Source organism: Drosophila obscura, unplaced genomic scaffold (assembly GCF_018151105.1).
Source record: "Drosophila obscura isolate BZ-5 IFL unplaced genomic scaffold, ASM1815110v1 contig_9, whole genome shotgun sequence".
Taxonomy (NCBI): Eukaryota; Metazoa; Arthropoda; class Insecta; order Diptera; family Drosophilidae; genus Drosophila; species Drosophila obscura.
This window is the reverse complement of record NW_024542883.1, coordinates 419,225-439,535: the sequence shown is the minus strand read 5'-3', so window position 1 is coordinate 439,535 and position 20,311 is coordinate 419,225. Positions and strand designations below refer to the sequence as shown.

Below are 20,311 nucleotides of genomic sequence, written 5' to 3'. Positions count from 1 at the left end.
GGCCACATTGATAGACAAGGCGCATCTCGATGAAAAGACGGCACACGGTGGTATTGCCAAAACGTTGCACCTTCTGCGTAGGCAATTTTACTGGCCGAAAATGGCTGTGGAAGTGCGCGATTACATCCGACGTTGTGACGTTTGCAAGGAGTCGAAAGCGCAGAATTACCGGATGCAGGTTGGGATTGGACAGGAGGTGATCACGGAGCGTCCATTCCAAAAGCTATACATAGATTTCTTAGGGAAATATCCGCGTTCGAAGAATGGTCAAGCGTGGATATTCATTGTGGTTGACCACTTCTCGAAATTCACTTTCCTGAAAGACCATGAAAGCGGCCACGGCGAAGGATGTAGTGACGTTCCTCGTCCATGAAGTCTTTTATAAGTTTGGGGTGCCGGAGACTATTCACTCAGACAATGGGGCTCAGTTCATTTCCAAAACGTTCAGGGAGATGATTGAAGCGTTTGGAGTGACCCATTTGAGGACGCCAGTGTATTCTCCACAAAGCAACGCAGCCGAACGTGTGAATCGTACAGTTCTTAGCGCGATTCGGATGTATTTGGAGGACGATCACCGGGACTGGGACGTTCATCTTCCGGAGATAGAGTTGGCCATAAGGAACTCAGTTCATGAGGCGACAGGCGTGACTCCGTTCTTTGCGGAAAAATACTTAAGACAGGTGGAAACACTACCAACTTGTGGGACCATGTACAGAGGATTCATCCAAAGAAAGCAAGCGACAACTAGTTTCTGATCCATCGAAGTTGGATTCGTTTGTATTGAGTATGTTTATGTTTATTAATAAGAACCAAACCATTTTTGTTAAACTTATAGAATAAGTTTTATTTTTTTGCTTTTAGGAATAAAGATTTTAATTTTGTTGTGAAATGAACCAAATCTTTTCAATTAAATCAACTTAATTTTTTTTTAAATTGAATTTAGAGCTCGGGATTGTTTATTTATTTAAAACATCGAGGTATTCCGCCGATGTTTTTTTTTACTGAAAACACTTCGGTAAATGCTTCAATGCCATAGTATCGCGCGTGAGTTCGTCCGATGCCGTTTAGTGAAGCACGGTGAGAAACAAATTTTTTCTGAGGATTTTAATTGGTTGGTCCCTTATTGGAGAAAAAAACAATTTCAACCACGCAAAATGACTTAGGCTATAAGTTTACGAAAATGGTTTGGTTCTTACGTTGGGCTTGCTGCAGATAGAAGCTGCAAAGACTCGTGTTAACATGGTTGTCATCGATGTTTTTAATCCGGTGGGCATGCCCATGCGTATGTTTTTTTTCATCAATGGTTCACTGTATTCACTGACATAGGCTTTATTTGGTTTGTTCCAGTCCCACCTCAGCGATAGATTGTCCAGGGCTGAGTCCAAGGTTTTCCAAGGAGACTATGGTGTAGGACAGTATCGGTGAGAGCGAGATTCCGTTACTGAAGAAAAGAAGGAAGAGGATAGGATTAGTTAGGTGTATTGGTAAAGGCAGGCATGCGTGAGAGGGATTAAATAGGAGTGAAAAAAATCTAAAACGTGGGCATAAGAATTGCTGGTCATCCGAAGCGGAGGTACTAATTAATAGCAGAGCTAGAATCTAGGCCGAGTGGGGTTAAACCCGATTAGTGGAATTTTCAAAAAGTGAGTGGTGAAAATTTTACATTTAAACGGAAATTAACCCGCGGTGTGTTTCCCTTAGCCTGGCCCGGAAGATTGCCCAGCGCAGCCGAGTCAGTGATTTTGCCCGAGGGAGATAATTTCTGGAGAGGATGTGCCAGATGAGCCGACCGTCGAAACCAAATTGTGAGTCCGTTCCGTGCCTGTTATTTTGAGCCGTGTATGAAGCCGAGATTTGTGAGGGGTGCATGTCTAACCAGGTCAAACGAACGATCCGCGCAGAGTGACCAAGGACCGTGCCGCAGACGCAGTGGTACACGTAGTCCGAGCCGTTGGACTCTGCCGGAGCCACCTCTACGATCACCTAAGGATTTGCACTCACGTTTGCACTCACGTTTACACTCAATTTTGCACCTACATATTGGCAGATCGACGATCGCCCACAGTACATATATTTTTTTTGGGAATTGTTCCTCACACTCCTCGCAAGCCGTTACGGACACATATGTGCCCGACAGTATTCGTATTGTCCATCGTGTTGTCCCTATTATATGTGTTAATTGTTATTTATTAGTAATTTAAGCAAACCCTAACGTAAAAAAACACTTTTGTAAACGCCAAACATTGGCGCCGACATAGACACAAAACAAAACATATGGTAGGATTAACCCTTGTGCGCGGCGCGGGGTCCCACAAGCCCACCGTTTTGGTGAAATATTGTTTGGTCATTTTTGTTGTCGATGGCCTTGTTTATATCTGCCCCTATGACCCTTAACAAGAGCTCTTGGTAGGTTAGTCTCGGGAGGGCCCAAAGAAATTTAAATCATTTCCCAATTTAATTCTGCATAAAAAACGCCCATTACGCACATAGGTATATTCTCCTAATCCAGTTGGTATTTATTTGAGTGCTGTCGTTAACTGAGTTGGTATTTTTTTTTTATTATGTTATTTATTTAAATTATTAATGTTTATTATCTAGGAAGAAAAATTATAGTTAGGAGATGTATTTTTCGTATTATATTATATATTAAACTAAGGAATATTGAAAGGATGAAGGCCTAAATTAATTTAGAGGGAGGACGCGTGGCGTAAGCCATGGATTAGACCAGTCGCGGCCGTTCCAGCAGAGTGTGGCCAAAATGAACGTTGTATTTGACCACAGGTAGGGTGGGCGCGCGAAGTGGAAACACCTAGACTTCACCCACTTGACAGCCGTCTATTTGTTTGGTTCTTTTTGTTTGTCTTGCAGTCTATTGTAGTTTTTTTTTGTCTGAATTGATGTCCCGAGAAGTCGAAATCTCAAACTTTGCTTACATTTGGCGGGCAAGGGGAACTACCCATCCCTGGGGTCGAGAGCTAGCCGGCGTTGCCCCACGAGCCGCAAGCCGAATGTAACATGTTTTTCTCAATTTGGTTGGTGGTTCCTTCGGGTAAAATGGAAAAGTTTTTGCGCATAACAAGTTAGTAAGAGTCTCAGCAGTTGTGGCCTTATATTTCAATAATTGTATTGCGTTTCAGATAAAGACAGTGACAGTGTGTCTTGAAATCATCGATGTTTCCACCATCGATGATTTTGCAGCTCCACCTACGACATCAACTTTAAGTCTGGTGCGACGGTCCGATATGATCTGTCCAGCCTTGTTGAAAGACCTTACGGAATCGCACGATGTTTCCACACATCCACCGACGTTGCCTACACCACAAGTTGAATACCTGAAAACATCTAAATATAGTCAAAAATTCAATTTATATATGTATATATTTTTACACATACCTTCTGCGCTTCCCTTACTTTAAGCAGGTCATCCACGATATAATTTGTTGGAAAACATGTTGTATATTATGAATTTCATTTGCCCACCAACGTGTGCGAACATTTCTTGCAAACATAATTTTCTTTAAATTGTCAACGAGTAAACATGTCAGAGGACACCGAGACAGTAATTGCCTTAATGGCAATACATATATGTTTGGAGAAAAAAAAGAAAAAAGGCAATGCAGGCAATGTATAAATTCTTGCAAAAATTGTTTTGACATTTTAAATGAAGGCGTTCACTCAAGCCAAAATGTTTACAAATGATGTTTGTGCCAAAATTGCCATCCATTGACGAACATGTTGGCACGAGCACAACGAAGATAGAATAATTACTATTCTCTTCGAACACAACATCGAACTCGAAATTACGACCCTAACACTACCACCAACGATTCGAACCCAACATATTTTCCGAAAAAATTCTATCGTGGATGGCCCGATTTACTTACCTTGCAAAAACATCGATAGTCGCCATAAAACATCCATGTTTCCACAAAATTTAAAAACATCGATGCATCGATGTTTCTCAACCTCTAACTAACCATACAGAATACAGGAACATACGCTGAAAACTCAGCTGAACCACTTTCGTTGTATGAACTGGCACATCTATATACTGTATGGTTAAGTTAAGTGGTTAAGTTTACACCCGGTAGCGGAGATGTGCAATTGGGCACTGGATTGACATACTAATCCTCGACAATGCCAATGATAAGAAGATTTTGGGCCTATCGTAATGTACCCACTAAAAAGTTCAAGGCATCCAAGACCGAGCACGGCCTTAACTTGAAGGGGAGAGCAGCTAACACTCGGTAGCGGAGATGTGCAATTGGGCAGTGGGTTCTTGCATTTAGGTATGAACTTATTCAGCTGACTAAGGCCACTAATTTCGTCGCCACCGAGAGACGATTGCACCGCTGCCGCTGAATATGAAGCTTTAGAGCTTAGCTTAATCTTTCTGATATAAAGTGTTGCAGTCTTAACAGATCGTCTATCGAACCAACGTTGAATAAATGAATAAGCTCCGGCCATAGCCGTAAATGATTGTTTGTTGTATTGTTGAGCTGATCGGCCAACAACAACTCATTACTGGAAAGCTCCATATTACGTCTCTCTCACCTATCGGCGAATGCCTTATGGCATAAATCGTCGTGGTCTTATCTTCAAGCCACCCCTGGAACACCTGATATTATTTATACACAATGTTCCCGCTCGTTTTTGTTGAAAACGATGAAACCACTAAGGAATCAACACATAAGATCCAGACTGAATAAACGAGTGTTCAACGGAGCTCAACATGTCTGTTGTCGTCGACAGAAGCTTCTTTTTCTTAGCGCATACTGCCTCACACAACCAAACATCAATACCTTTTTTCAAATTAAACATTTATCTGTTTATATTGATTTTATTCAACCAAGCGAGGCTTAAAAACATCTATTTTTTCCTTTTATCCCAACTCACAGAGTTACCTCGCTTTAGGGATATTCTTAATGGCTATAATACAATGTTGGATTTCCATACGAGCTCTCGCGCCGAAGGCTTCGACTTGGCTCAAGCCAAATTCACGAAGACAACTCTGTCGTAACGATTTCCCAAGCGATTTGCTCACTATGGCGAGGAAGTGTTACCTGTCGGGCCTCCTTTGGGCAACTTGTAGTCCTCGCTTCTCTCCAGACGTGGCTATAGTAAGCTTCGGCTGGGGGATCTGCTTAGGCTAGCGCCTAGTCAGCCATGCACAGCTTCGCACACAATGGGCTGACCCTTTTTTTCTACTCACCCCTAAGCGTTGAGCTCTACTTTGAGTTTCCGCAGCTGCTATGCATTGCATCCTATCGCTGGATTTGCTTTCCGCTGGGCCTCGTCCCGCTGGTCATTGCTTGTACTTCTGCCGTCGACTGTACTCGCACTCGTTTTTAATTTCCTCACTTGTGACTCGCACTCGACAGACTGTCCCTCGCCTCTGTCACTAGACTCCTCTTATACCTTTGACGCGGTCATCTGCATCGCTCTTTAGCAAAAACGGTAAGTCAACGCGGCATCGGTAACTTTCCATCGGCGCGTTTCTTTTCTGTTCTTAACGGGACCAGGCTGGTAGCGTGATCCAATGACCGTACTTGGTCGTGTGCTGTATCCCTGCCGGCCGGAAATTTAAGTATTCATAATGTAGACGTTCGTCTTGTTTCTGCCCTTGTTGTAATATAAAAATCGTTGAGTGCATATCCCTTTTACGGATATGAGTCCTGCCAAACATTTCTGCGATGTCCCCACAGACCTCGATTTTGCCGACTCTAAAGGCCAGAATTACATCTGTTAAGCTAGCGAGCTTTTTCACTAGCGTAGTTTTGCGATTATTTAAGAGACGATGATTGTTCAGTTAATATATTCACAATTTATTTTACTTAAGTTAATATATATGTATTATCCAAAACTAGCGAAAGGTGTGCGAATTTAATGACGAGAGTTAACGATGGGTCGATTGAAGACGCGGGGGCCGGTTCAAGACTGTTGAAGTTGATATGTTTATGTTAGGTTTAGTTTAGAACTCTGTGGCAGGCAGGTCACTGTGCCAGACAGCCAAACGTTTTTACTACGGTGATGATCGAATTTGAAGTGTGATCTGCTTTTTCTGATGAGCGGCTGACTAACGCCGAGAAAGAGCAAAGCACCAGCAAGAGCATAAGTACAAGCAAACAAACGGTTATAAAGAGAGACATTAGATTAAGAGATGATCAACTACTCTTTGTGCTGCCATGGGCCGGCGCTTAGCCGAACATACTCCCCCCGTTGAAGAGCACGGGTCTTTAACATCCTTCTTTGGCAGCCACATTTCCTTTGTTGATCCAGGTGACGTCTTTATTATAGCCACTCCGGAAACCATGCCTGACTCGACGAGGTGGTCCAATACTCGTGCGAGGGGGCACTTCAGACTGGTTAACTGAAAATAACACAGGAGAAAGTGGATCTGGTGCGCGAGACTGAGACACCTCTCCTGCAACTATCCATCCTAGCCTGGTTTCCTGAAGACGTGGCAGACCAGCTCCCAATTGGATTTGGCCAATGCAGAGAAGCTCAAAGAACAGTCCCGCTCCAATAAGAATGCCCACAGGTTGAGACTTGTAGAACTTGGGATCCGCTAACAGTGTGTTGCAGGGAATGTTCCAGCTGTTTAGGTCGATATTGCAGTTAGGTTGACTGGACGTAATGGTGGGAGCAACTACTGCCGAAATGGTCGTGGCATAACTTGATGTGCGTGATTCCAGGTTGATATCTACGGAGCATCCTTCCGATGTGGCACGCGACTCGCCGAGATCAGACACCAAAACATCCGACTCTTTCCTTTGAAGCTGCAACTGCTGAGCCAGGCGAGAAGTAATGAGATGCACCTGCGATCCAGAATCAAGCAAGGCACGGCATGGAATGAGTGTACCAGAGCGATTCCTTACGCTGATTATGGCAGTGGCAAGAAGTACGATGTCCTGCCTGTGACTCTGGGCCAAAAGCGATGTGGCTGACGCTGTTGCAGTATGTACAACGCCAGAGGGTCCCGCGGGCAATTGCGGAGCTGATGTAGAATGTGACAGTGATGGCAGAATGGATTGAGAACCGTAAGACGGGGACTCGAAGTGAAGTAGAGTGTGATGTCTGGCACCACATATTCGGCAGGATCGAGAATGACAATGCAGCCTGCGTGTGGCCTGCTCGGAGACAGTTGGTGCACAGTGACAGCTTCTTAGTTTCCTGAAGCCGAAGTTGAGCGGAAAGATTCCCAAATTGTGAACACGCATAAATGGAGTGTCCTGGATCACCGCAGAATGTACAGACCTTGGAGCTGGTTGCGATTAGACAGTGTTTCCGACTGCTCTGGGTGTACATATCATTTGCGTGCTCTTGGGTTTCCAACCTCTGGTATCTCTGCTCCAGAAACGTGGCGAATTGCTGGCTGGAGGGTATGCTATCCAACGACGAGCATTCCTCCCACTTGGTTTGTGTGGCGCTGTCCACCTTCTGTAGCAGGCTGTGTATTAAGATGCAGTCAGCAATCTGCTCCTTTGTCCCCATACTTTGTAAAGCTCGCAGATTGGCATTAACTGTATCCGAAAGGGACCGTAGTTGGGAAACAGATGAGGCCTCGACACGCTGCAAGCTCAGAATGTCTGTGACATGTGCCTGAAAGATGAGACGCTTGTTATTAAATCGTTTGCTGAGTAAATCTAGAGCAATAGGATAGCTGGCGTGGCTTAATTCCAGCGACGAGATCGTGTCCAGCGCTGGTCCCTTTAGGCATGATCGTAAATGCTGCAGCTTCGCGACATTCGTAAGGTCAGGGTCCTTATCTATAATGGAGGAGAACATGCCCCAAAACGAGGAATACTGAGCGTAGCCCCCACCGAACTCAGTAAGCTTTAACTCCGGCAGGCGTGGCCGACTTTGCACGACGACCGTAGTTGGGGCCTCTCCTACATGGTCCGCCCGCATTGTTGAACATGGTAGCATTGTGGGCTGCCGCTTGTTTAACTCTCACTTCATGCGAATCTCCAGCATGACCACGCACTCGTCAAACTTATCCCTCAAGGGACTACCGATCTCATCGAGATCAATCTTCTCCAGGGCATTATGGTGCTCGTTGAATGAAGCTACAAGATCCGCTAGCAGCTTCAGCCTCACGTTCAGCTCCTCCTCACTGAGCTCGCCAATCCTCTCCTTGCCGACGGCCGTTTCGATTCTCCGTGCCGCCCCTAGCATGGATTGCACCTTGCGCTTGTAGAATGCAGCTTCCGAATTGACGAACAATGGTGGGGGGGGGCAAGATCGAAGGGGTGCTATTAGAAGCCATCGTGTATGTTCAATAGAAAAGCTGGGCTTAGAGTCACTGAGAGAGTGTAGAGGTTAACAGCCGGTGAATAACCTCGAACAGTTTTACACGAACTGTACAATCGATCGAAGCGTTTAAAAACACACAGTCTTGCAGTTTTACAGATCAGCAGCGAGAGCTAACAGTTTCAAACGCACTGCACTTGTGCATCCGACAACAACAAAGGCATGCACACTGAGAGCACGAAACCGAAACGAAACAACAGCAAGCAAGCAGACCGCAAAGCAGATGACGCGAGAACCGTTTCTGTTGCTTTTGCACAAACGATGAACCGAAACACCGTGGTTCAAAGCGAATTTATCCAACGAAAATGTTTTTTGTGATACAATTTAAAGAGTTTATGTTTATATCACGTCGGGGTCACCAAAATGTTGAGCTAGCGAGCTTTTTCACTAGCGTAGCTTTGCGATTATTTAAGAGACGATGATTGTTCAGTTAATATATTCACAATTTATTTTACTTAAGTTAATATATATGTATTATCCAAAACTAGCGAAAGGTGTGCGAATTTAATGACGAGAGTTAACGATGGGTCGATTGAAGACGCGGGGGCCGGTTCAAGACTGTTGAAGTTGATATGTTTATGTTAGGTTTAGTTTAGAACTCTGTGGCAGGCAGGTCACTGTGCCAGACAGCCAAACGTTTTTACTACGGTGATGATCGAATTTGAAGTGTGATCTGCTTTTTCTGATGAGCGGCTGACTAACGCCGAGAAAGAGCAAAGCACCAGCAAGAGCATAAGTACAAGCAAACAAACGGTGACATTAGAGAGACATTAGATTAAGAGATGATCAACTACTCTTTGTGCTGCCATGGGCGAGCGCTTAGCCGAACAACATCCATTACCGCATTTAAGCAATCTTGTCCGCATATAAGTGGTCATTCAAAGATGATCCGTGTGAATGTGCTGCTGCATCCCAAACAAGCCTTATTTTGGCGTGGCTTTTTAGGATTTAGTGAAATAAAAAGAGGAAGATATTACGTACGCTTTTAAAGCTCGTCAGGCTCCAAGTCTGCTATTTGAGATGCGTAACCTTTTGTAAGAAGATTCTTAATTTGGTCGTGGATTTTTGTGTAAAGAACTGGTTTTTTGACAATTTTTCTCTTAAGACAGTCGTGTCGTTTGATTTAGATGATACGGCTTTCATGTAGTGTTTACGCCTAGTTCCGCTACAAGAGAGCCACTTCGAATTCACCGAATTTGTATTGGAAATTACCGCTACCGCCGGTATAGCCCTTGGGTTCCATACGCTTACTGAGCCCCCTCATCGCGGCCAGATGGTAGTTCTCCGAGGGGGATGGATATGTTACTCCCCCGGCATTTCTTATAAGAATGTCCTTCATTTTAGGGTATAGGGATGGAATTTCATTTATAACTATTGGGGTACTTTTTACTTATTCTTCTTCCTCTTCCTTAGGTCTTACATATTTAATAGTTATATTTTTAGGTATTTTCTTAAATATAACAATTAGATACGCAATTATGCTTATTATTGATAAAATGAACATAATTATTATAAATATTTGCAATAGATTAATATATTTTGTTTGTTCTTTAATTATTTCTTTTGTCTACACATAAGATAAAGGTTCTAATCTAGTCATATTATTACTCACATACACATTTTGTGTGAAATCAAGCATTGAATTAGTTATTATGAATTCGTTTAATTGGATTGAACAGTTGTAAATCTTAATTATGTTATTTCCTTCGATTATTATTTCTTTGTCTAAACAATTTTGGTTTAATTTGGATTTGGGAAGATTCCATGTTAACAGAATTTTTGGTTCAACGTAATTTATTTGGAAATTCTTAAATGTTTTTGTGTATGGACATTTAGTGGGTTTTTGTTTTGAAATCCCTTTAGAAGACGATTGTATCTTCTATTATTTGCTTAGTTTCTTTGCTATATACTTTATCTTCGTAACTATAATATTTATCGAATGTTATTTCTGTTAAAATATTATTTTGATTATCTGGATATGAGACTATTTTGTATACTGGGATGTTAGCAATTTCGCTCGGAATATTGGAGATTATATAGATTTCATTTGTGTCAACTTTTAACTATATAGAAGTTTTAATATTTATTAATTTCTCAGAATTTATATGTTTCAGGTAATCTTGCTTTAATAGTTTTGGATTAAAAATACCAAGTCTAGTTAGTTGCATTCTCATTTCTATATCTTCTATGTATTCTGTGAAATGTTGTAGATTGAAAACTAAAATTTCTAATTGTTGATTCATGTTGTTTTATTCGTTTAATTTGTTTATTATCTCAATTCCATGGTTGACCACCTCTATAACTAAATTTAGTTCATTTGTGTGGATACTATGAATGGCAAGATTTTCTATTTTCTGCTCTAATTCTTTCCTATCTTCTTTATCTAATGTGCCAAATAAGTATTTATAGGCGGTACCTCCGATATTTATTAGGCCTCTCCTGTTGCGCTTAGCTATTCTTAAGCCGTTTATTTCCCTATTTAATTTATCTATTAGATATTTTACTTGAATTACTTGAATTCATTAGCCATTACTAGAAGGTTTTGATACGTTTCTTCGGTTTTTGTTACATTAACTATTAAGTAATGGTACTCATAGTTTATTGGGAGATCAGTAGATCCCGTTTTAGACATGAGGTATCCATTTTTGGATTTGATAGGATTTTTGTTCGATATTTTGTCATGAATATAGTGAGGCTTTTAATTGGCAACTTAATTGATTAAAATGGTCATATTTGCTTACATTAATTTTCTTTTTATACTTAGCTTTATAATGGGTTATTTTCCTTCCTCTATTCTTCTCTTCGTAATGTTTTTCGTCTAACTTTGTTATTTCACCTGTCTTTTTAAAGGGGTTAGTTATCTTATTCTTTAATAGGGGGGATTGTCTGAACCTAGTGTCAACTTCAAAATCGTTACGACTTTGGTTCAACTGGATGATTTGTTTCACCTTGTTCAGTTGAGTGTCGTACACTGGGTGTCCTGCGTTAATAAATATATCTGCAGGCGTTCTGTTAGTGGTAATATGTCGGAGTTTGTGATTATATGTGTACATTATCAATTCGAATTTAGTGTACTTATTTTCGAGATCATTCTCACTAGTTATGATCCTCAATTTTTCGTTCACAGTTTTAAGGAATCTCTCAACGTCTGAGATTCCATTTTTACTGGATGTTATTAGTATTTTGATATTTTCCGAGATTAGCCATGCTTGCAATGCTGCGCAAATAAAAGCTGAATCTCTGTCGGCTTTAATCTCTTGGGGTTTTCCCATTTCCTTGAAGACCTTTAGTATGGCCCTTTTGGTTTCCAACCAGTCGCGACTGTTTACTTCTATGAGTGTAGCGAACTTTAACTATATATCTATACAGGATAGGAATTTTTGGTTACCCATCAGATAGAAGTCCATTACATATCGCTCTCGGACTTCCGGTGTTAATTCGAATGCCAACTTGGTGTTTCTATGCTCAGTTTTGGTCATATTATACGTTGTGCATTCGTGTATTATATTCTGTATCAATTTTTGGTGGTCAGGGTAGTAATATTTTCCCTTAAACCAATTGATGGATTTCTCTATTCCCGGATGAAGTAGTTCTTTATGTTTTTTCATTATCATTTCTTTGAATTCCGTGTAATACTCGATTTCAGAACTTTTTTGAAATTGTTTGCACTGAAAATTTCCAAATACGATTGTTGGAAGGTTGGGAAATCAGTTTCATTATGGAATTATAAAGCACTCTTTTTGGTACATATATAAATTATGTTTTGACTATGTTAGTCCGAGCTGCGGTCCGGTGCGTAGGCTCCGGCGGCAGCGATCGGCTTCCGGTGGCCCGCTCTGGTAGTTTGATTTGATTTTGATTTTCATCTTTGTGGATTGGTTTGTCGAATTCTGGGAAGATGTAAACGTGATTTTGAACGTCCGGTAAAAAGGAAATTATAGGTGGAGAATTGGTTGATGTGTCACTAACAACATCTAGTCGGTATTGGTTGCTTTCGAGCTCATCTGTTTGCGTGCACTTTTCGGCTGTACACGGGCTACCCAGTTTTTTGAACTATTACATTTTTTACAGGACGGCTTGTATGTATCCGCCTTTCCACAGCCGTAGCAAAATACGCGACGAACCGGGCTATCGCAATCCTGGTAGCGGTGACCAGTAGCTTCACAATTCCAGCACACTAAATTAATGGCGGCTATTCCCATTTCTTCGTCTTCCGATATCTCGGTTTCTGTTTCACACTCCACCTGACATTGAACTGCATTGACAGATCGGCGCGGCATCAGCACTGGACGAGATTTTGATGAAGCGTGATATCCTACCGTTTGTATAAAGTGTATAAAAGTGTAAAAGTGTATAAAAGTAGGAAGATCTCTCGAGTTCTGACAAAATGCCGAAGTTTTGATATGCTGGATATTTCCTCATATAGGAGTTCATGCTGGATATCCAGGCGCAAATTAGACCTAAGCGACTCTAAGAGAGAACATTCCGACATGGGAATAGAGAGCTTATCCGCAAGAGAAATGATTGACTCGTAGAATTCGTCAAAACTTTCTCCATTCTTTTGTTTGCGTCTATCGATGCTCGCTCTTATCTGTAGGTCGGTTCGTTCGTCTCTGAATTGACTTTTAAGAGCTTGGCAAAGGCCCTCCCATTGTACCATAGGTACACTTTTGTGGTACCGCCAAAACCATTCGCTAGCGGTTCCTTCAAAAAGGTTGCTGGCATACCGCGCAAGCAACTCGAAATTGCCCTGCAGCGTTTGGGATGTCAATGCCTCGGCCCGATAAATAAAATCGTCGACGCCTAAAACAGATTTACCAGAAAATCGAAGTTTCCAATTAAAAATAATTTGGCTAATTCGATCTGGGCGCAAGTCCGAACCAAAAGGAGTATTCCTATTTTCCGGCGGTAGACCATGACCATTCGATGGAACCAAGGTAGCAGGATTTCGATTGCTGGGAACTCCAGGATCAGTTTGCTGTCTCAACGTTGGTGGTGGAGTTGGAGTGGAGCATTGAACCCTGTCTGTAAGGCTTGGATCATCAAATCGGTCTGTCGAGCGGTGGCTTGTGCCAGTAACTCCGACTGACGGATCGCGGCGGCAGCCATATCATTTGCAATCAATTGCTGAAAATTCTCGTTTGTTGGCGCATCTACACCGGAGGGTGCAACGCTGTCGTCAGCCATTTCATGAGCTGAAGCAGTAGTGTCTCTTTTGGATTTTGCCCGAGTAGTGGTCCCTGATCCCATCGGTTTTTCCGCGGAAGGTTCCTCTAGGTTTCGTTTGCAGATTGGGCACACTTTCTTATTTTTAATCTTTGTATTAAAACATACATTGTGAAAAGTGTGTCCACAACTAACTCTTAATGCATCCGATTCATGGGCCACCGGACCGGTACAAATAAAGCAGGTGACAGCAGATTTTTTTGCTACAGCAATCTCGTCACTCTCTCCTATCGAAATCATTTTATATATATTGTAAATAGTTGTAAATAATTACACAAAAAATTTTTAAAAAATTCAAAGCAGCAAAATTAAATGAAGGTAATATAGTTTTGGGGGTCTATGCGAACGTTCTTTAAGGATATGTAGGTAATCCAACCGATTACTAATGCTGATGCAAAGGATGCTAAGAAAAAGACAGAGGCGGACGATAATAGCCTAGCGCCAATTTATCGTATCCAGCGAATATCTACCAACTATAGAGAACGAACAAGGTAAATTCATGCGAAATGTATCTAAGCAACGGAATAAAAGCTATTTTGAAGCTTTTATTTATCCAGTACGCCTAACAAATGCATGCTTTGGGATGCTAATTGACTTCAGAAAGGGCTGTGTATTTATATTGAAATTTACAACAGATCCACAATCTGTGCACAAGCATTTAGGGAAGGATCCGCTGCTCTATCCGCTCGTCTAGATACGGAAAGTTATTAAAATTCGTGTGCGATGAACAAGTCGGTTTATGAAACACTAACGAAAAGGAACAGACAGAACATAGACTAAACTCCTAGCATCCAGACTTTTATCCTGTGGCGCAAGATGGAAACGCGGCCACGAATGCCCTCCCTTCCATGATCGCTATAATCCAATAAAGTTATACGTCGATCCCTAAAAAGTCTATGCCGCAATACCTATGCCTACGTTCCCTACACGACGCATGACCCCCTCAAGTTAGGCACACTCAGCAGGAGTTCATATTAAAGCTTATAGCTAAATTTATTCAACATCGCAACATCCAAAACTATCGATTTTAAACTAATTATTGAAACAACTTATGTTGATCTTTCAATGGCGATACCCAAATATAAAAGGAAAATAATATAAAGTAAGAAAGAAAATTATAAAAATATATCAAGAAAAAGGCAAATGTATGTATGTATATAATAGATGAAATATAACATTAAATTAAGATAAGAATATTGAATATAGAATATAAATGAATGGGATTAAATATAATAATGAAATGCATATATAAGAAGGTCTTAAACCAAAAAAAAGAAGGAAAACAAAAAAGAATTTTTTTGTTGGCTAGTGTAGTTTTCGTTTTAGTTTCTCCATGTAAGAAATTGCATGGAATGCATGGCATGCACAAGTTACGTTAGCAGCAAAAGCAACAAAAGCTCTGGCGCTTGTGCATAAACTTTTATGCGCAGGTCGGTTCGTCTAGCGGGAAGAACGCACCAAAAGGGAACAACAAAAATTGATCTTTCATCACTCACAGTTTGGTATGCATGTATGTATGCTTACAGTACTCCCTCGCTGAAAGGCCTTTCGCTGGGGTTTTGAAGAAGCTGTGGAATATAATAATTATGGTTCCCTGTTGGTTTTGGCCGACTGCATGTTACAGTTTAAATTTTTTATCTTTTTTGTTTTTTATTCTTTTTAACAAACTGCTGTTTCTTTTCTTTCTTCTTTGACTAATGTAACATAATTAAATAAGGGGGGAATTACAGGTCGTTAAATCAAATTAATAGAATTGACAAAATTTAAGTTTAATTAAATAATAAAAAAAAGACGTTGCTTTAGGCTTCGATTGCAGCCTAAGAAGTATTCAAGGCCCTCTTAGCGGGTCTACACTGTAGTCAATGTAGGCTGTGGCGCCTGCGCAGAGGTTATGGCAAGGTTACATCAAGGTTATGGGGATGCTACGTAGATTTTATGGTTTTTCCAAAGTGAGTGCAACCAGATGCTGGGGCCGGGCGTCCACCGGGCTCCCAAGAAAAAAATGCCCCACCCCTCAGCTTATTGCCGACAAGACGTCAAGGCGCTGCTGCTCTGGCTGAGTGTGGGGGGAAAACGTAAGCGAAGACCTGCGGGGGGGAAGAATACAGACAAGAGGCAATTATAAGAACCTTTGTTCTCGGCCACATTGGACCTACCGATCTTTCCGGGATTTCCGTGGATAATTATCACTTTCTTCTGTCCGTATATTGATCGTGGATGGGGTGCACGCCAGTCCAAAAATGTTGGAATGGCTCTAGGCCAGGTGAAATTTAAATTCACTGAAATCACTGCACGGCGTTCGTTTTAAATTTTTTTTCACACACGTGGTTTGTCGAAAATTGGCTCACTATAGAACGGGTCACGAACCGATCCGATGCGATAGGAAGAGCTAAACTATGTTCTAAAAAGCTTCTTTTGACAACTGTCATTTAACGAAAGCTTCGCCCACTCAGCTGGTTTGAAAGCTAAGCTTTGCTTTGCCTGAAATTATGCAGCGTGATTCTGCCAGCATAATTTATCCAATTTTATCGCATGCGATAAATTATAAATAAATGCGCTTAATTATTTTTGTTCAGCTGCAACTACCAGCGCCACTACACTTAACTGGTCCTTGAGGTTTTCTGTATTTATTGGGGCGTTCGGAATTTGTTTCTTTATGATGTTAATTGATGATCCCGAATCCACAATACCTCTACGTATTTTATTATTTAATTTTATATTTATATAGGGTCCTTCTCGGTTTCTTCCGAGGCTGTTTGATTAAAATTGACATCCATTTTCATCTGATCGCTTTGGCTTTCCCTAATTCTTTTAGTAGGTTGATTGGGCCTGCTGCCACTAGCTTGCTTTTGATTAATTTGGTAATTCACAGGATTCTGTGCCTGACCTTTATTCAAAGAGTTACTTAATTCTTGGTGCAATCCAGGATTATTATTATTGTACCGAGATGTACCTGAACCAGATGGATTCTGATTTTGTTGTGTATGGTTTGTATTGCTACTGAAGTTTGGGTAATAATTCCCATTATTCTTGTGAGCGGACTGTTGCTGTTTGTGCTGCTCCTTGCTAGTATTCTTTTCTTCTATCTTGTCTTCGTGCAAGCCTTCTTCTTGAGCTGTTTTTTTAAGTTTTGACAGGTTTGTTATATCTTTTCGAACTAGGGTCATAAAGGTAATATCTGTTAGTTTACGCGATATAACATCTTTAATGTTGTGGGCTGCACTGTTTTCTAATGCTAAATTATTAGTAACTACAAGAACTTTTGTTTCCAAATCTTCTATAAACTTACGAAGACTCCCGTTGAATTTGGTGAAATATATCTGTCTCAAAAGTTCCTCATATGGGGTGTGGTTTTTGAATTCGTCGATTAGAGGGGTTTTTAGCTACAGCCAGGTGTTGAGCTAAACCATTTTTGATAGTCGCTTCTTCGGTTAGCTGCACTTCAATGGCTCCAAATATTACTCGCTTCAGTTTCTTGCGTCGGGTACAGTTCTTGTATGTATTCGATGCGTTTGATGAAGGAACTCAGCTTTCCAGCTGATCCGTCATAGGCTGCACTTGTTGAATTGACAGTAGTGCTTGGTTTAAGTGAATTTCAATTAGGGATACTGGTGGTAATGCCATTTTGATTTATTGATGGTTGTAATTCACTTCACGTGTATTTCACTCAATTGAATTTTTTGTTGGTGATTTATTTGAATCGTTGCGGTTGGTGATTTATTTAAGTCGTTGCGATTTCGGTTACACAGTTTTGGTTTTGCGTAACGTTTAAGTGTTTGTGTTTAGCCTAGTGCTACGTTTCACCTTGGTTCTTTGGCAGATTCACTTGGGCTAACTAGCTTCGCTGATCTCCAGCAATCTAGTCGTTTAGATTGTTCTAATAAATCAGTACCGAAACAATAACGTTAGGGTTGTGAATCCTACCGTCTGCGCCAATAAAAATTCCAGAGTTCAAAAGTAGGTTTTTAAAAAAAGGATGTTTTTATTTAACCGAACTTATATTAGAATATAGGATATGATAGTGAACTCAATGTTAGAAAGTCTCAAACGGAACTGTCTTCTTATTATCGAGCTATTGATCTCGAGACCTCTGTTGGAAAGCTTAAAGCTTATCTCCTTAAGCTTTCGGCTTCGGCTGATATTTCGTCTTCGTATTTGAGTGATGATGGCTTCGGTTAAGAGAGTCGAAGGTTTAGTTGCGAGAGTCGTTGTTTTGGTTTTGATAAGCGATGCGTTGGCCTATGTGTCCGAGGCTCGGGAGATGCGTCGGCTTGGATGAAACAGGCGGCCACAGCTGGCGATTGGTGTCGGCTTTCATCTTGAGAACTCACTTATTTACAGGAGTTCTCCCTTCTATTGGAGTGTGGGAATGATTCTGAATTAATCATATGATGGAATGTGGGAACGAGCTGATAACGGATTGGTCAGCGACGTTCGATTGCATTCCAGAGTTTTGGGTTGCATGAGACTTCATGTTGATTTCGGCTTGGACGACTCATGCTTTGTTTATGCAGGTGTTGGGGTATCTTCACATATGTTTATCTAAGGGTGTAGGGGTGAGTGCTGGGCACCCTTACACCTATGTACTCGTATCTATAAGAAATAGGATAAACATATAAGAAGACACCCCAACACCTGCATAAAAAGACTAATGTGTATAGGTGTGGGTGTTTCGTCATGTCATCGTCTTAGTCAACGTTTTATGCTAAGATTATTTATGAATTGCTTGAAGTCTAGTGTAAGTAGGTTAGGGCAAGGCGGGAGCGCAATAAAAGCTCGCTCTTTCGCTCACGGTGAATTCGCCCCGCTCTGCCACCGTATATTAGCTAGGCTTAGAACGAAATGTATGAATTGTTAGAATATGATCGTAAAATTGGAAATCGATCGAGCGCACACAGAATTTATTATTTTACTATATACTATATTTCTATATATATACAAGTAACACAACCGAACTACACCTATCGCTTTACCTGGGACATTGGGCACATGCTTCGAGCCGATTGACCTAGGTAACCGTCGGTTAAGGTGGGATCGAGACCCACCTAGATAAAGATGGAAAAGCAAACAACTTCATATTTCATGATCATCTTTATAATTCAAATTAATTTTATCAACAAAACATAATTATTGACAGTAATATAATTATTTAGAGCTTTTCCAAACGCTTCGGTGCCATAAAAAAAAATGAGCACAAAGCCAATCGCCACCACCTGAAAGTCGTAAAATTTCATCCGTGGGCACGGATGTTACTTCGTCATCATCAAATTTAAACCAAATATCGTCGTTGGAGCGAACCCAAGCAACATAGTGTCCAGATGAACTTGATCGACCTTTATGTGTCAATACGGCTTGTAATGTATAGTATCCAGAATTATTACTTCCCAAATCATCGTCAAACCAAAATTGCTCATATTTTGTTTCTAAGTCCTCATCCTTGACCCCATATGGTTTGGCTATTTTCAGGTCCATACTTTTGTCTTCCAGCTCCTTAAATTTCGAACGCATTGGACATAATTTTTTTTGCAATTCGGGTGTACACAGCTCAAACGCGTCAAAGTCGATGGGAAATTTTATATCCTTTAATACTTTGGCATTTATTCCTTCCTTTCCCTTATATTGGAATCGTACGAATTGGACAGTAAGATAAGCTGGAAGTCGGCTAACTAAGTACTGCAAATGAAATAAAACTTTAATAAATTTAGGTTATGCATTAAAGGGTCTTACAGTTCTAATGTAGTGTGCGTCTCGTCCCAAAGTTTCAGATTTCTTGACCAATGGTTCCATCATTTTCTAAAAATTAATAAAGGAGCCGTTAATGCAAAGGCGTTCATAAATGTAATTTGTGGTATTAACTACCGATTTAAGGCCGCTTTGCATGTACTTCACTTGCATTGAAATGAAGCAACTTAATTGCAAAAAATTTTCAGTTGTTACAGTAGCAGTTTCATGGGGAACTTCTTCCGTGCTCATTTTAACTTCAAAGGTTCCACCAAAGAATTGTTCAATAAATGAGCTTTAAATAAATAATATAAAATATATTATATATAAGTTTATATACGTATGCGCTAGGTTTTTTGTACACAAGAAAATATAATTTAATAGGCTATATTTTTAATGAATGCTTGTATTGAGAACTTTGTTGGGCGTTGTAAATAGGAAAATTATAGTTAATACAACAAATTTTGTTTATTAAATTAGACGGGACACCATTTATTTTTTGTGATCTTGGGGTAGATACTTTAGTTATATTAATGTTATTTTTTTAAACAATTTTTAGAATTTTCTAACGAATTAAACAAAAATTGTAACGAAGAAAATTTCAAAAATTTTTTTCTTGTTCCATGAATTTGATGTTTAAGTCTATTCCATATAGTAACGTAAATAAATAATATTAGTTCTACCACTACTTTTAATCGACACTACTCTTAATCTCCAACAATCACATCAATACATACCATAATCACATACATACACATTGAATAAGAATAAGATAAGAGAACATGTAAACCTAAATAGGCTTGTGCTAGCTCGGCAGTCTGATTTATTGATGTCATTTTTGGAACTATTAGTTAATTAAATTGGAACAATTCTGCCTCAATCTAACTATATATAGATGTATATCGATACCATTAATATCGTCATTAATCAATTATAATTGACAATATTTATTGGCAATAAACGTGTATAAGGTTTTGCAAACAATCTAACTAAATAAATGGTTAAAAAAACTTTTCGTCTCGAAAGTCTTCTGCTTTGCACAAGTACGCCC

At 40.4% G+C, this 20,311-nt stretch overlaps 1 protein-coding gene and 1 long non-coding RNA gene across 2 annotated transcripts; one reads left to right on the top strand and one right to left on the bottom strand.

Moving 5' to 3' along the window:
- Positions 1-1,374: 1,374 nt before the first annotated feature.
- Positions 1,375-2,429, top strand: LOC121405323. The gene is made up of 2 exons (XR_005968533.1): positions 1,375-1,643; positions 1,702-2,429. It is a non-coding gene; the product is annotated as an uncharacterized LOC121405323 (long non-coding RNA).
- A 9,858-nt stretch (positions 2,430-12,287) lies between these two features.
- On the bottom strand, positions 12,288-19,579 carry LOC111081242 (ubiquitin carboxyl-terminal hydrolase 14-like). The gene is made up of 6 exons (XM_041595998.1): positions 19,399-19,579; positions 19,267-19,332; positions 18,735-19,212; positions 18,513-18,584; positions 16,493-16,696; positions 12,288-12,628 (listed from the first exon to the last, which is right to left on the bottom strand). The coding sequence occupies exons 1-6, from the start codon at positions 19,510-19,512 to the stop codon at positions 12,288-12,290; spliced, it is 1,275 nt and encodes a 424-aa protein (XP_041451932.1). The 5' UTR covers positions 19,513-19,579.
- Positions 19,580-20,311: the final 732 nt, after the last annotated feature.